A 13,779-nucleotide genomic window follows, 5' to 3' on the forward strand; every position below is an offset into this window, starting at 1 on the left:
AAACTCATAAACAGCAAACGTTTATATAATATATATTGTGTTGTATTAATCTAGTACTAATATATAGTAATAATATTAAAAATTCGAAGGTCCTTCCGTTACATCTTCGCCCTTTAACCGATGAACCGATTTAGATTAAATTTGGTATGGAGATAGAGTCCCAGAAAAGGACATATGCTACTATTTTTAATTTACCCCTTGAGGGTTTTAAATTGGGGGTGAAGTTATAGTTAAAGTTTTAATTTGGAGTAAAGCCGCAGGTTCAGTTAATATAAAAATAAATCCAATTACCTAAGAAAATAAAGCTTATTCTTAAGATAAAAATCTGCTTACTAAAATATAACAGAAATTCTATAAATCAACTTAACGTATTTAAAGTCTCGGAAAAGAGTTTTTATGTAAACCTAACTTAACTGGCTAGACACAGCCTTTATGACGATAAATACAATGACTACTGAACAACTACAGCATTGCATTTCGTGTACATAATTTGAAACCTGTACAATGTTATTCTAAATGCCGATGAACACCCCAGGGCACAGACTGAATATGTATATCGAATTCAAGTAATGGATTTACGGTACGCGAATTAATTAATTTATCGTTTTCCTACACAGCCTTAGGCATACCGTCTGTATCGATAAATCTTTATACTCTGTGTCCTATTGAACGACGATTTTAGTCCTTAACGCTTAGTATTAAAGACTAGATTGCATTAAACTATTAATTAATTAAAATAACTATTGTTATCTAGTTGTGTGTCATTTAGATTTGTAGGATGAAATACATTATAATAACAATAATATAACATGGAAACTAAAATAATACTTTAAATGTTATCTATACTTTTAGAACCAGAAGTAGGAAGTAGGCTAACCTCTAAAACAATTATCTTTAATTTACAATAACAATCAATCTACAACAAAGTAAAAACATTTAGTATACAACACAAATAAACATCAATAATCACATTACACCGTAATAATTATATTCGCGATCTCAATATATCAACCACGCATCTCCCGCCTTTTTTTTAAAGGGAAGTTGTGTGACTTGACGCAGATGTTGCTTGTTTATTCCAACAATACCTATAAAAAAGAGACATGTTTGTTCCGGCTAATCTCTAGAACGGCTGGATCGATTTTAAAGACTTCGGGCTCAACTAATTCCAAAAATTTAACTATAATACTTGATGGTAGAACTTCGTGTACCACCACCATTCACCATACCCATTATTTCCCTAGGGTTGGAAGGATTAGTGGTTTAGTATGCCTACAGACACAAGGGACATAATCTAGGTTGATCATATGGCGCGACGTGCAAAAAAATTCCTTGGCCAAAAAAAAACTACCCGTACAAAAATAGAATAGGTATATACTTACATAAAATAAGAGTAATTTCTTATGATACATCTTATATACCCAATGGATTTAAACTTTTTATGTGGAATAAGAAATTCGTATTTTTTGAACATGTCAAATTCGGCGCCATTGACTATCAACATTCATTGATACTAAAGCACTTTGTGATAGAGCTGATTTTTTCTACACAATATAGGGAATACGCTAATATCTTTTGGGAATAAAAGCTAATGCGTTAGACGCCGACACATAAAACTCAGACTAGAATATATTTTTTCCCAGTAAAACCTTATTTTTTGTTACATCAACGTGCTATGATAGTAAAAAAGAAAAACACTTATTTAAGTACTACCTCTCCTGCTCGTAATATGTGAAACTAAAAGAGGTAGCAAGATTTTAAGGTTCTGTCATTCATGTGTTATATTAAATCAAAATAGTAAACTATAAAACCGTTTATATAGGTCAAAGGTGATGTCTGCAAATGGTGGCATTACCACTTAAAAAAAACTAATAGTAATAAAAAACATTTATATAAAAAGCATTACACGACGAGTAAGAAATAAATGTCTGCTTGTCCTCTCGAGGGAGAGTTTTGAGTGGAGATATACTACCACGCTGTTTTGTGGCAGAAATTAATCCGACCCATTTCATTCTACGTGATGTTTTCCTGCATGAGATAAATTTTAAAGACTCGATTAATAAAAGGCTAACTTATCTTATTAAAGCTAACAATTAAATATTCATGATTGCTTTACTTAGCTCATTAAAAATTTAAAGCATCATGTCTCGATACAACTGTTAAAATTTTAAAAAATTAAAGATTAGTAAGAAGAAGAAGTTTGGAATTAGTATTTGTTGATCTCTATGCGGGATATATAAATTTAATTGTTATATACTGACATGGTTAGAACGAGTGCATGTTAATCGATGATCGCGAGTTCAAACCCAGGCAAGCACCACTTTATATATGTGCTTAATTTCTGTTTATAATTCATCTCGTGCTCGGCGGTGAAAGAAAACATCGTGAGGAAATCTGCACGTGTCTAATTTCATCGAAATTCTGTCACATGTGCATTCCACCAACCGGCATTGGAACAGCGTGGTGGAATATGTTTCAAACCCTTAAACGGAAGCGGAGGCTTTATTCCAACAGTAGGAAATTTACGGGGTGTTACTTTACTTTTTTTCCTATAAACTGACATACTATTTAATGAAAGGAAAAGAGTAACTGCTGAATTTCTTTGCCTTGTTTTTCTTGGTTGAATATACTTTCAGAAACGATGGTAGGTAGATCTACGTCTAATTCAATACTGTAAACTTTATACAAAAGTGCTTGCATGAGGATATTTGAATAAAGAAGATTTTAAATTACAAATTAATATATATCTATTCTCAGTATTGTTATAAATAATATCAATTTATTACAAATACGAAATTCAACGTGTTGCGGTTACACGTCACGTTTAAAATTAATCTAAAATTAAAACTAATTGGAAACAACCACGGTTAATATGATATGGTCAAATATTTACTATTCGTAGTAGTAGCCTTTATTATGATGTAGGTAGGCGGACTGGCACATAGGACAGCTGATTGTAAGTGGTCACCACAGGTGTAAACAAAGGCGTTCAAATGACCCGTACGCCAAAAACCTTAGGAACTAAGTGGCTATGTCCCTTGTTCCTGATATTTTACTTTTTACTTGGTAGGGCTTTGTGCAAGCCTGGGTAGGTAGAACCTACTCATCTGATATTCTACCGCTAAACAAGAGTACGCAGTACTGTTGTGTTCCGGTTTGAAGGGTGAGTGAGCCAGTGTAACTACAGGCACAAGGGACATAGCATCTTAGTTCCCAAGGTTGGTGGCGTATTGACGATGTAAGGAATAGTTAATATTTCTTACAGCGTCATTGTCTATGGGTGATGGTGGCTGTTGTAATAAAACTAGTCATATGTTTTCTCGTCTCCGGTGAAACCTTATCTTTTGTAAGTTCGCATATAAGTTTGTATACAACGCGTTATCACTGATACAAAATGTTTATAAAAAATAATTAATTCGAATAAAAGATAAAAAGACCAAATCCATATTGTTGGCATTACATGTTAAATTTAATCTTATATATTAATAGTGTAAGCTGATTGTTGTTCACCTTTGACCAAGTAGTGTTAGTTTAGAATAAACTGTTTTATTATAATTCTTTTCAATATCTGGCATGTTACGAGCCGAGATGGCTCAGTGGTTAGAACTCGTGCATCTTAACCGTTGATTTCGGGTACCTGTGCTAAATTTGTGTTTATCAATTCATCTCCTGCTTGGCGGTGAAGGAAAACATCGTGAGCAAACCTGCATGTGTCTAATTTCATTGATATTCTGCCACATGTGCATTCCACCAAACCGCATTGGAACAGCGGAATATGTTCCAAGCCCTCTCCTTAATGGAAGAGGAGTCCATTAGCCCAGCAGTGGGAAATCTACAGGCTGTTACTTTACTTTTATTATAATTGTAAAAAGTAACTACTCATATCTTGATGGACTTTACTTATCAGACTGTTGGTACCACGTTTGGTATGTTTAATTCAACACGTAGCATGACTATTCAAAAGTTAAAACATTAGAGATAAGTATAATTAAAAAATATATAGTACTTGATTGCATAATAAACTAGAAGTCACCCGCGGCTTCGCTTTTAAGGGCGACTTTTAAGTCCTTTCTTCGAGTTCAAAGTTCAAGTTTGCTTCATACAAAACTTTCATCAAATTTGATTCAGCCGCTCCAGAGAATACCCGGAACAAACAAACAAACATAAAAATTTTGTAAAAAAAAATGTTATTTTGATATATATATACCATGTATACACGTGCATTGAGTAAAAAAAGGCTATTTTAATATAACAAACAGACAATTTTATTACATGTATAGATTACTTTATAAATCCGTTAGCATGCGTTCTTTGACTATAAAATAACGCAATATATACCATATGTATAAATACGATTACTGGTTTTTGCCCAACGAAACTAGACCTATCTTAGACTCCATAATAGAAGAACGTGATAATTCTTTTATATCATAACAAAAGCTATCAAAATTTAGGTTAAAACGCTGTATGGTTCACAAACAAGGCATAAAACATTTGTATCCTGTTCCCTTGCAAATGACCACTATAACAAGGACCCGTATTTTACGCAACATTGCTCTCATATTATCGAAATGCTAAAGAATTGGGGTAGGAAAAGGTTTCACAGTAAATTGGCCATTTGATACAAGTGCCCGTAATTTATCCTTATTCTTACATTATTTGTACATATTGTGCTAGTTTTTATCTCTGTTATGAGGCCAGTTAAGACCGATGGTTTTTTTTTTATCCATTATTTAATTATGCCGACCGATTTGAAAGAGTGCAATTTAGGCCCCTAGCACATGGCGTATTTTAAACGCGCGTTTCATGAACGCGAGTTGTCTGCGCCGTAGATACTTATTTTTCAAAGCTCAAAGCCATTGTACAGTCGGGTAAGAAAAGGTTTGTCATTTTAAGATGATGATCGATACTGACAGACATATTTTGAAAGTTCAGTAGAAGATATCATATCTAATTTGAATTTGTATTGACTACGCAATTAAAAAGGTTTCATGTTGATATAAAACAAGAGTAGTCCAAAGATGTTACACTATTTCGAACCAAGTTATCATACTAATTTTATATGCAGTTGTCAATTAAGTGCTTCAGATTCAAAAGGTACTAAGAGTTTAAGACTTGATATAGGAATGAATTTGAAAACTGACGAAGGTTTTCCTATCCTGACTACCACTGAAACTTCCTATTATGAGTTCATTCACGTTAGGATCTTATTTAAAAAAATCGTAAATGAGTACCATAAGAGAATTAAAATAGAATTCTAAACATCTAATTACAATTTTTTACAGAGATCGATATTCACAAATCCGATGGCTGTCGCTCAGAATGGGTTGAAGTCATTGATGGTTACATGCCTGATGCCACTGTGCTGGGCCGCATCTGTGGCTCGGGGAAGGGCCCTATGATCCGATCTACAGGTTCTCGACTAACCGTAGTGTATCAGCCAGGTCCCAGACCAAAGCCTTTGAAAGGCTTCCGAGCACACTATGAAGGTAAGATAATTTTTTTTAAATGAAAGTTTATCAGTTTGAAATAACCAAATTTGTGTTCTTTTTTTATATTTGTTTAAATTCAATGGAGTCAATATTTATCTCTTATAATTTAATTTAATCTATACATTTATACAAGTAATATAGTTTTTGCCCGCGTCTTCCGTGCGTTTTTAGGCTGACATGACCGTTTTTAACGTTCTAGTTAGCTTCTTCCAACTGTTTATCTAAATACAAGCCTTATTCTTCCACAATACCATGCAGATGTTCTTGCGATAATTTATTTAATAGATACCAAGTACTATATTTTGAAAGAAAATTTATATGTCATAGAAATATCAACGATTGTTTGTCTCATAATATTATGGTATGATACAAAAAGACATTGTGTAAAAGATAATTTTAATAAGTCTACAGTAACTGTCAATTTGTTAAAACTAACAGTAATTTGCTATTGTTTTTTTATTAGCTTTGTATTCCCTTGACCAAATACCTATACCATATTTATATTTTTAAAAAGTTTATCCAACGAATTAAAGCTGACAGACTAGCTTGTATCCACTAGGAAATCCAATAACGCACGTAATTCAATAAACAATTGACATAACATATCTGAAATACCGAAACATCGTAATTACTAGAGGATATTAATCATATTACTTCTTCATATAGTAAATATTTATCCAGTTGTGTCTCGTGTATTATTTGCTTAACTTATAATCAATTTTATGTGATATACTACAAAAATATTTATATAAAATTAAATAAAAAAGTATTAGACAAAATCGCATACCTTAATCTGATCTCAATGTAAGTAGCTAAAGCACTTGTATTATGGAAAATCAAAAGTAACGACGGTACCACAAACACCCAGACCCAAAACCAAGTAGAGAACGAATGATAATCTACATTGACTCGGCCGGGAATCGACCCTGGGACCTCGGAGTGGCGTACCTATAAATACCGGTGTACACACCACTCGACCACGGAGGTCGTCAATATTTATAATATTTGCGAGCAAATCCAAAAAAAACCACAAATACTTTAATACCTGTACTAAATATATAACTAAACTATAACGTCTTGGGACATATCCATTTGAAATACTATTTCTATAGGGAGTTCAAGTAATAAAAATAAGTTGACTAAATATAAAAGTACGTAAACTACTAAGCTTTGCAGTATTATCAGTAGGGGTCATCATTTGCTCTTATTTATTTGCGGTCGGCGCAATGTGTAAGCTGCACTTACATGCACGATTGATTGATGTACTTGATTTCATCGTTGTACTGATTGTAGATACACTAGGAAAAGTATGTTTGGTACATTTTTGCTAACTTTTTTCCATTAATTACACAGCTGTGTGTGGTGGAGACATAGAAGTCGATAGCAGCGGTCATTTAGAGTCACCTAACTATCCAGACGATTATCAACCCAATAAACTCTGCATTTGGAAACTGTCTGTGCCACAGGTAAGACATATTTATTCTTACCACTCATCGCTGTCTTATTCTGTCTTAGTCCATAACTACTCGATACCAAGATTTCTGTAAATTAACCATATAAACGAAGTGCCTATAAAACCATTATTATGAAGAGAGAAGAGATAGAAAAGAGATAAGTAAAGAAGAGGAAGGAATAGAGAAATGAGAATCCAACTGTTTTTGCACAGAATGATTAGACCACAACACAACGAAAAAAATAATAAATCACACAAACAATTCGATTCGACTATTACAATCGACTCAACTTCTCCATATTTTTTGCAGGATTATCAAGTTGCTTTAAGATTTCACTCATTCGAAGTCGAAAACCACGACACATGCAATTACGACAAAGTTAAAATAAGGGACGGAGATTCCATGGATAGTCCACTAATAGGCATGTTTTGTGGACACAAGATTCCTCCGGATATCAGGTACCATTTATAAAGAAAATAAGTTAAAGCTCCATTATTAAAGTAAATAAATACACATATTCCATTGCATTAACTTTGCTATCAGTTATAATGAGATATTCTATTTTTTTCGTTCAAATTTTCAGATCTAACTCCAATAAACTTCTCGTTATCTTCGAGTCAGACAGCTCAGTGCAGAAGGCTGGTTTTTCTGCAACCTTCATGAAAGAGTTTGATGAATGCGCTTCTATTGATCATGGCTGCAGCCATTCTTGTGTTAACACTCTCGGCGGGTATGAGTGTGCTTGCGATATCGGATACGAATTGCATTCTGACGGAAAGAAATGTGAGAGTGAGTATCAAACTTTATTAATATTAATTTATCCAAACATTTATATTAGTACGAAATAGAATTTGCGGCCAAACAAATAAAATCTCTTCTTAGTATTGCTCAAAACTGGTACGTTTACAGATGCCTGTGGTGGTGTTCTTTACGGTCCAAATGGTACAATCACTTCGCCGTCTTTCCCTGACCTTTACCCACCATCCAAGAACTGTCTCTGGGAGATCGTTGCCCAGCCGCAACATCGTATCACTCTTAACTTCACACACTTCGACTTGGAAGGCAGCAACAATATGTATCATCAGGTAAAACATCAAAGACAGCGTCAAAAATCTTTATTCAAAATAGAAGTGTTTACACTTTCTTATTGATAGTAAAAGTTCGGTGATCATAAAATTAATTTAAATGTTAAGCTATAAATTTGTAATTTTCTATTTTTGGGTACATCCCATCAAAATACTATCAGAACAATTTATGAATTAGTTAATATATTCAGATGGCTTCATCCAGACAAACCTTTGATAAAATCCTACGTCAATTTTAAGACGTAATGAAATCTTATTCAGACTGCATTAAACTAGAGTTACCATCTCTAGGGCAAGGTCTAGTTGTAATTTGTGTAATAGACGGAAGTTGTCATGAACGAACACGTCATGCACTCTCAGTATGTAGTAGAAATACGAACGAATGCTCAATACTCATGACATTTGCAAAAAAAACTTTTTAAAGTAAATTTGATAGATTATTGAAAAAAGTTGAAGCTATTATAAAAAATTGTACCTAGAATCTTCTTAAATTGAAATCTAGATTATGCGTATACAATAATGAAGTATTTTAAACATATTGTGAGTATGTAACCAAAAGTATAATATTGAAAGAAGAGATAAAAATAAATCGTTAGTAGATATTTCTAAGTTTGAACTGAAACGTCCGTTTTAAAGTCCATTTTTACGACTGAATTTGTTATACGTTGTAGGTATAGTACAGTACATATTAATCATTTTAATAATTAATATGTAGTTGACGCCAATGATTAATAACTTATTCTCATGCTATATAACACACCTTTTAATTGTGTGTCCCATAAATATCAGAAAAATAATTGTATTAATAATTTATGAAATATTTTTGTACTTTATTTTAAAAACGGATTATGCTAATTTATTGTTACGCCCTAGCAGTCCATAAGTCTACCTAATTATACATGGAATTCAAATATTTTTGGAACTCAATACTAGTCGAGAGAGGTATTGAGTCGATTTACAAAATATAGTGATGAAAGTAGGGTTCGGCTTATAATTCCGCTTTTGGGATGGTTCGGTGGATTAATGTTAGAATTAGTTCCATAATTCCAAAGAAATTTGGCTATTTACTAGTACCATGTTAAGGAGTTATCGCTTTTCTATACTCACATTCACAAAATGCAAACTTTTTTATTAATCAGGCTTCTTTTTGACAAGATTGTCTTTCTAGTATACTTAATTTAATAATTTTTTTAAGGAATGTGAATACGACAGTGTGACGGTACATTCGAGACTCGGCGATGACGTATTGAGACGACATGGGGCATTCTGTGGCTCAGTTCTGCCACCACCGGTGACCTCTGACGGATCCGTACTAAGAGTTCAGGTAAAATATATGCAGTAAAAAATACACTCTCAAATATAAATATACCCAACTTGTCAAGACGGTTGATTAAAAGGATTCCATTTACAAATCTCAAGGTACTTTTAAATAAACGAAATCAATTTAAACTTAATTATATTTTCAGCTATCATTGGTTCGAAATGTAGGTTGTACCAATAAATCCGTACTGGTCTTCCCTTTTTATTAATTAAATTAAGAAAATATCATAACACATTCGCGATGTCAACGATTGAATGACGATTTCAAACCAAATTCCTTACATAGTAATATTTTAAATTATTTATATTTTAAATATCGAATCTAAACAATCTTATTCGTAAGGTTATAATATCTCCGTTATTGAATAGACCAGAATTAGTCTTTTAAATATAAGTCATTCCATTTCAGTTTACTTCAGACACCTCAGTCCATCATTCAGGATTCGCAGCCACGTATTATATTGACGTCGATGAGTGCGCAGACAATAATGGCGGATGTCAACACGAGTGTCACAACACACTGGGAGGCTACGAGTGTGCATGTCATAGCGGGTTCACACTCCACCCGAACAAGCATGATTGCAAGGAAGGCGGCTGCAAACATGATATCACACATCCACACGGCACTATCTTTAGGTAAGTAATCGACAAAATATCGTCGATCATGAAATTATTGGAGATTTTTTTTTTCGAATCTCTTAATATATAATATAAAAACAGGGTATCATAACGGAAAAAAACTAGTTTGGGTCAAATGCTTGCCGACCTCCATAATCGAGTAGTGTGTACGCCGGTTTTCTTACGCCATTCCCGAAGTCTCGGGTTCTATTCCCGGCCGATTCTTTACACAAAAACTCCATTAGTTTTCTATGTTGTCTTGAGTCTGAGTGTCTGTGGTGCCGTCGTTACTTCTGATTTTTTTCATAACATAACTGCTTTAGCTACTTACATTGATCAGAGTAATGTTGACCAATAAAGTAAAGTAAAGTAACAGCCTGTACATTTCCCACTGCTGAGATAAGGCCTCCTCTTCCATCAAGGAGAGGGTTTGGAAAATATTCTACCACGCTGTTCCAATGCGGGTTGGTGGAATGCACATGTGGCAGAATTTCGATGAAATTAGACACATGCAAGTTTCCTCACGATGTTTTCCTTCACCGCCGAGCACAAGATGAATTATAAACACAAATTAAGCACATATATATAGTGGTGCTTGCCTGGGTTTGAACCCGCAATCATCGGTTAAGATGCACGTGTTCTAACCACTGGGCCATCTCAGCTCTTGATGTTGACCGATATGTATTTTAAAAAGAAATTAATTTGTACTAATATTTATCAAAGTGTTTTAAGTTATAGTGATTAAAATTACTGTCAATGTTTTTTTTTTTTTTTCAAAGCTATTAATAGAACATAACATATTATTTTTAGTCCAAACTATCCGGACACATATCCTTCAAGAAAAGACTGCGTGTGGCAGTTCTCTACAACCCCTGGACATCGAATCAAGTTGATATTTAACGTCTTCGAATTAGAGCCACATCAGGTGATTTAAATTTTCTTGATACATAATAAGCAGCATCACTGGTTACCAATATCACAGTTAGCAATATCACATATCTATTGGTTTTCAAGGCTAAGACGACAAAAGTTGTGCTTACTACGCTGTTATCCAAAGATTGTGAGTTTTCAAATGAATAAATGATCTTCAACTACTCTTATGAATACCATAACAAATTCAGTGAGTGAGTTGCAACTACTCAAGAATAAAAAGAAAAACGTCATAGTCTTTTTCATTATTTAAATTTTTACGAGGTGCGGCTCACTCCAAACATTGTTTCTGCTAAAAAGATCCCGAACCTAACCTAAACTAATTTTATGTGAACTTTTTCACCGGATTGAGCTGCTTAAATAAACCCATAAGTTTTAGAGTACATTGTAATTTGCTGTGAAGTAATATTCGAATTTAGCCCAAAATATTGATAAACAATTTAACAACATCCTTCTCAAGACAGTTATTGTATGGAGTTTATAATAATTCAGTTACGGCATTATTGCAGGAATGTACATACGATCATGTAACGATCTATGACGGAGCATCCGCTGATGAGAAGACATTAGGACGATTCTGTGGAAGTAAGCTACCACACCCAGTAGTGGCTTCCTACAATCAAATGTACGTCGTATTCAAATCAGATGCTTCAGTGCAGAGGAAAGGGTTTTTGGCAACGTATTCAACAGGTACTATTTCATATTACAAGTATTATGATTTACACGTGTTAGCTAATGAATAACCAATAGAATAAAAATGTCTGAGCAATTTAATTAATTTCTAAGATTGTGGGTAAACTTAGACAAGCTCAAGTGTCTTTTATGGTCTGTAAGCCATATCGTCGTTTAAAAACCTGCATCTTTTGCATTAAGATCTGCTTCATGTTTTGCTAAATCAAATCGAGGCCCATTTACATCAAATTTACAGATTGTTATTATTTACTAAAAAAATAATCTTTATTAAAATTTGTCAACCGAAATGATCAATATAATTAAATCATCGTATTGGCCTACATGAAAATACAATTTCACTATGAAATTTCAGCATGTGGAGGCTACCTGGCGGCATCAGAAACTGTTAAGCATTTGTATTCTCACGCGCGCTACGGGCATGATTCATATGAATCTCGTTCAAGATGCGATTGGAGTATTGTTGCACCAGTTGGCCAGTTCGTAAGGCTGACATTCTTAACATTCGACCTGGAACCCGAAGACAACTGTGGTTATGATTACGTGCAAGTTTTCGGTGGCTTGGAAGGCAGTGCAGGAAACTATGGCAGTTTCTGTGGTACAAAGGTAAACATATATCTATCACGCATATTATTTAGGATATCCTTAAAACAAAGGTGTTCATAGATAAAGACCTACCTGCATAAGATTATCTAGGCAGCTGTAAATGCTAATTAAAACAATAAGGTAATTAGAAACTGTATGATCATAAAGACCATTATTTGGTTGTTAATTTTGTCATTGAGATTATTTCTTATCGCCAATTGTGTTGTTATAGGCAATTTTAATGAATTTCAGTCTTATCCCTGATCCACTTATTTTTTCATTTAAACAAAAGTTATGGAATATGTTCTAAGCCTTTTCCTTAATTTGAGAGGAGGCCTTACACCAGCAGTGGGAAATTTCCAGGCTGTTACTTTACTTTACTTTACTAAACAAAAGTAAAACGACAAGGTGAATGAAATTCGAGTGAATGTCCCAAATATTTTTCTGTCTTGCGTAACAAAAATCACTACAAGCGTATTTCTAAAATAAATTATCACATTACATAGCAAATAAGTCAATATTCATTCATTTAGTGTTACATGCTAAACTTTTTATAAAAAAAATAGTATTTTATGTGCAAGTTCATTTATATTAATAAATATATTTTTTCTCAATAGATGCCGCCGGAGATAGTTTCCACGACAGATGCCTTGTTAGTGAAATTCCGAACAGACGACTCAATAGTGTTCAAGGGCTTCTCAGCGTCCTACCAAGCGGTGAAACCAGAATTATGGAGCGGTGAAGATAGTTCCGAAGGCGGTGAAGACATAGAGGAAGAGGAAGATGAGCAAATGCCTCCATTAGTCGTAGGTAGGAGGGGCCTGCGAGCTCCGTTACCAAGATTCGTCCGTCGGCCAACGTGACGGTGGCCGTTACGACACACCCGACACAGGCGACTGCATCGCAATGCACATAACCGGTTCAAACTGGAAACCAATCCCTTTTAGAACCTCTTCAATTGAATATTAACGGCCAGTTTATTTTGTAACTGTGAACATTTCAGTTATCTTGTTTTTGACTGGATAAGCTATAGCTAGAGAAACTACCAATTAAAAGCAACGCTTCTTTTTCCTTTTTACATGCATTTATGTAAATTGATTGCCTTAGACAGATATTCATATGTGTACCCACCTTTATATTTGCCATATATTTCTGTGTTGCCATTACATTAAATCATTTACCATTTGAAAATCTGTTTAATGTAATCAAAATATTTTTTAAATTTAATAGTAGCATTTGAAAATGAGTTTAAATGATATGACTGAGTGTGTAAATAAATTATTTGTAGGATTATGTAGGTGTAATACTTAATAGCAGTTACCAATTATACTCATTAGTGATTCCTATTTTTATTTGACAATTCGCTTTAACAACTTTATAATCCATAAATAAACCAAAGACAAACTATTTGAGTTTTAAGATGTTATGCTACAGTTCCATATACACATAATATATCTTACTATTACTAATAAGTTCAAAATACTGAAAATAATGTACTTACAAGATTTTATGATTCATTCTACATTTAGTAATATTTTATTTTCAATTATAAAAAAAAAGCACAATTTAGGATGAAACTTATATGACAATACATTTTAGAATTAA

At 33.5% G+C, this 13,779-nt stretch overlaps 1 protein-coding gene across 2 annotated transcripts in view; it reads left to right on the forward strand.

Moving 5' to 3' along the window:
• The window catches only part of LOC124532311 (tolloid-like protein 1), a 90,767-nt gene extending 77,345 nt beyond the window's left edge, over nucleotides 1-13,422 (forward strand). For both annotated transcript variants that reach the window (XM_047107161.1, XM_047107160.1), the window contains exons 10-20: nucleotides 5,286-5,489; nucleotides 6,846-6,958; nucleotides 7,256-7,404; nucleotides 7,530-7,735; nucleotides 7,856-8,031; nucleotides 9,227-9,355; nucleotides 9,761-9,987; nucleotides 10,780-10,894; nucleotides 11,409-11,589; nucleotides 11,945-12,195; nucleotides 12,792-13,422. In XM_047107161.1, the coding sequence (XP_046963117.1) occupies nucleotides 5,286-5,489; nucleotides 6,846-6,958; nucleotides 7,256-7,404; nucleotides 7,530-7,735; nucleotides 7,856-8,031; nucleotides 9,227-9,355; nucleotides 9,761-9,987; nucleotides 10,780-10,894; nucleotides 11,409-11,589; nucleotides 11,945-12,195; nucleotides 12,792-13,037 (1,997 nt within the window). In that variant the 3' untranslated portion in view covers nucleotides 13,038-13,422. The remainder of the gene's footprint in view (nucleotides 1-5,285; nucleotides 5,490-6,845; nucleotides 6,959-7,255; nucleotides 7,405-7,529; nucleotides 7,736-7,855; nucleotides 8,032-9,226; nucleotides 9,356-9,760; nucleotides 9,988-10,779; nucleotides 10,895-11,408; nucleotides 11,590-11,944; nucleotides 12,196-12,791) is intronic.
• Nucleotides 13,423-13,779: the final 357 nt, after the last annotated feature.

This window comes from Vanessa cardui, chromosome 9 (genome assembly GCF_905220365.1).
Source record: "Vanessa cardui chromosome 9, ilVanCard2.1, whole genome shotgun sequence".
NCBI classification, from domain to species: Eukaryota; Metazoa; Arthropoda; class Insecta; order Lepidoptera; family Nymphalidae; genus Vanessa; species Vanessa cardui.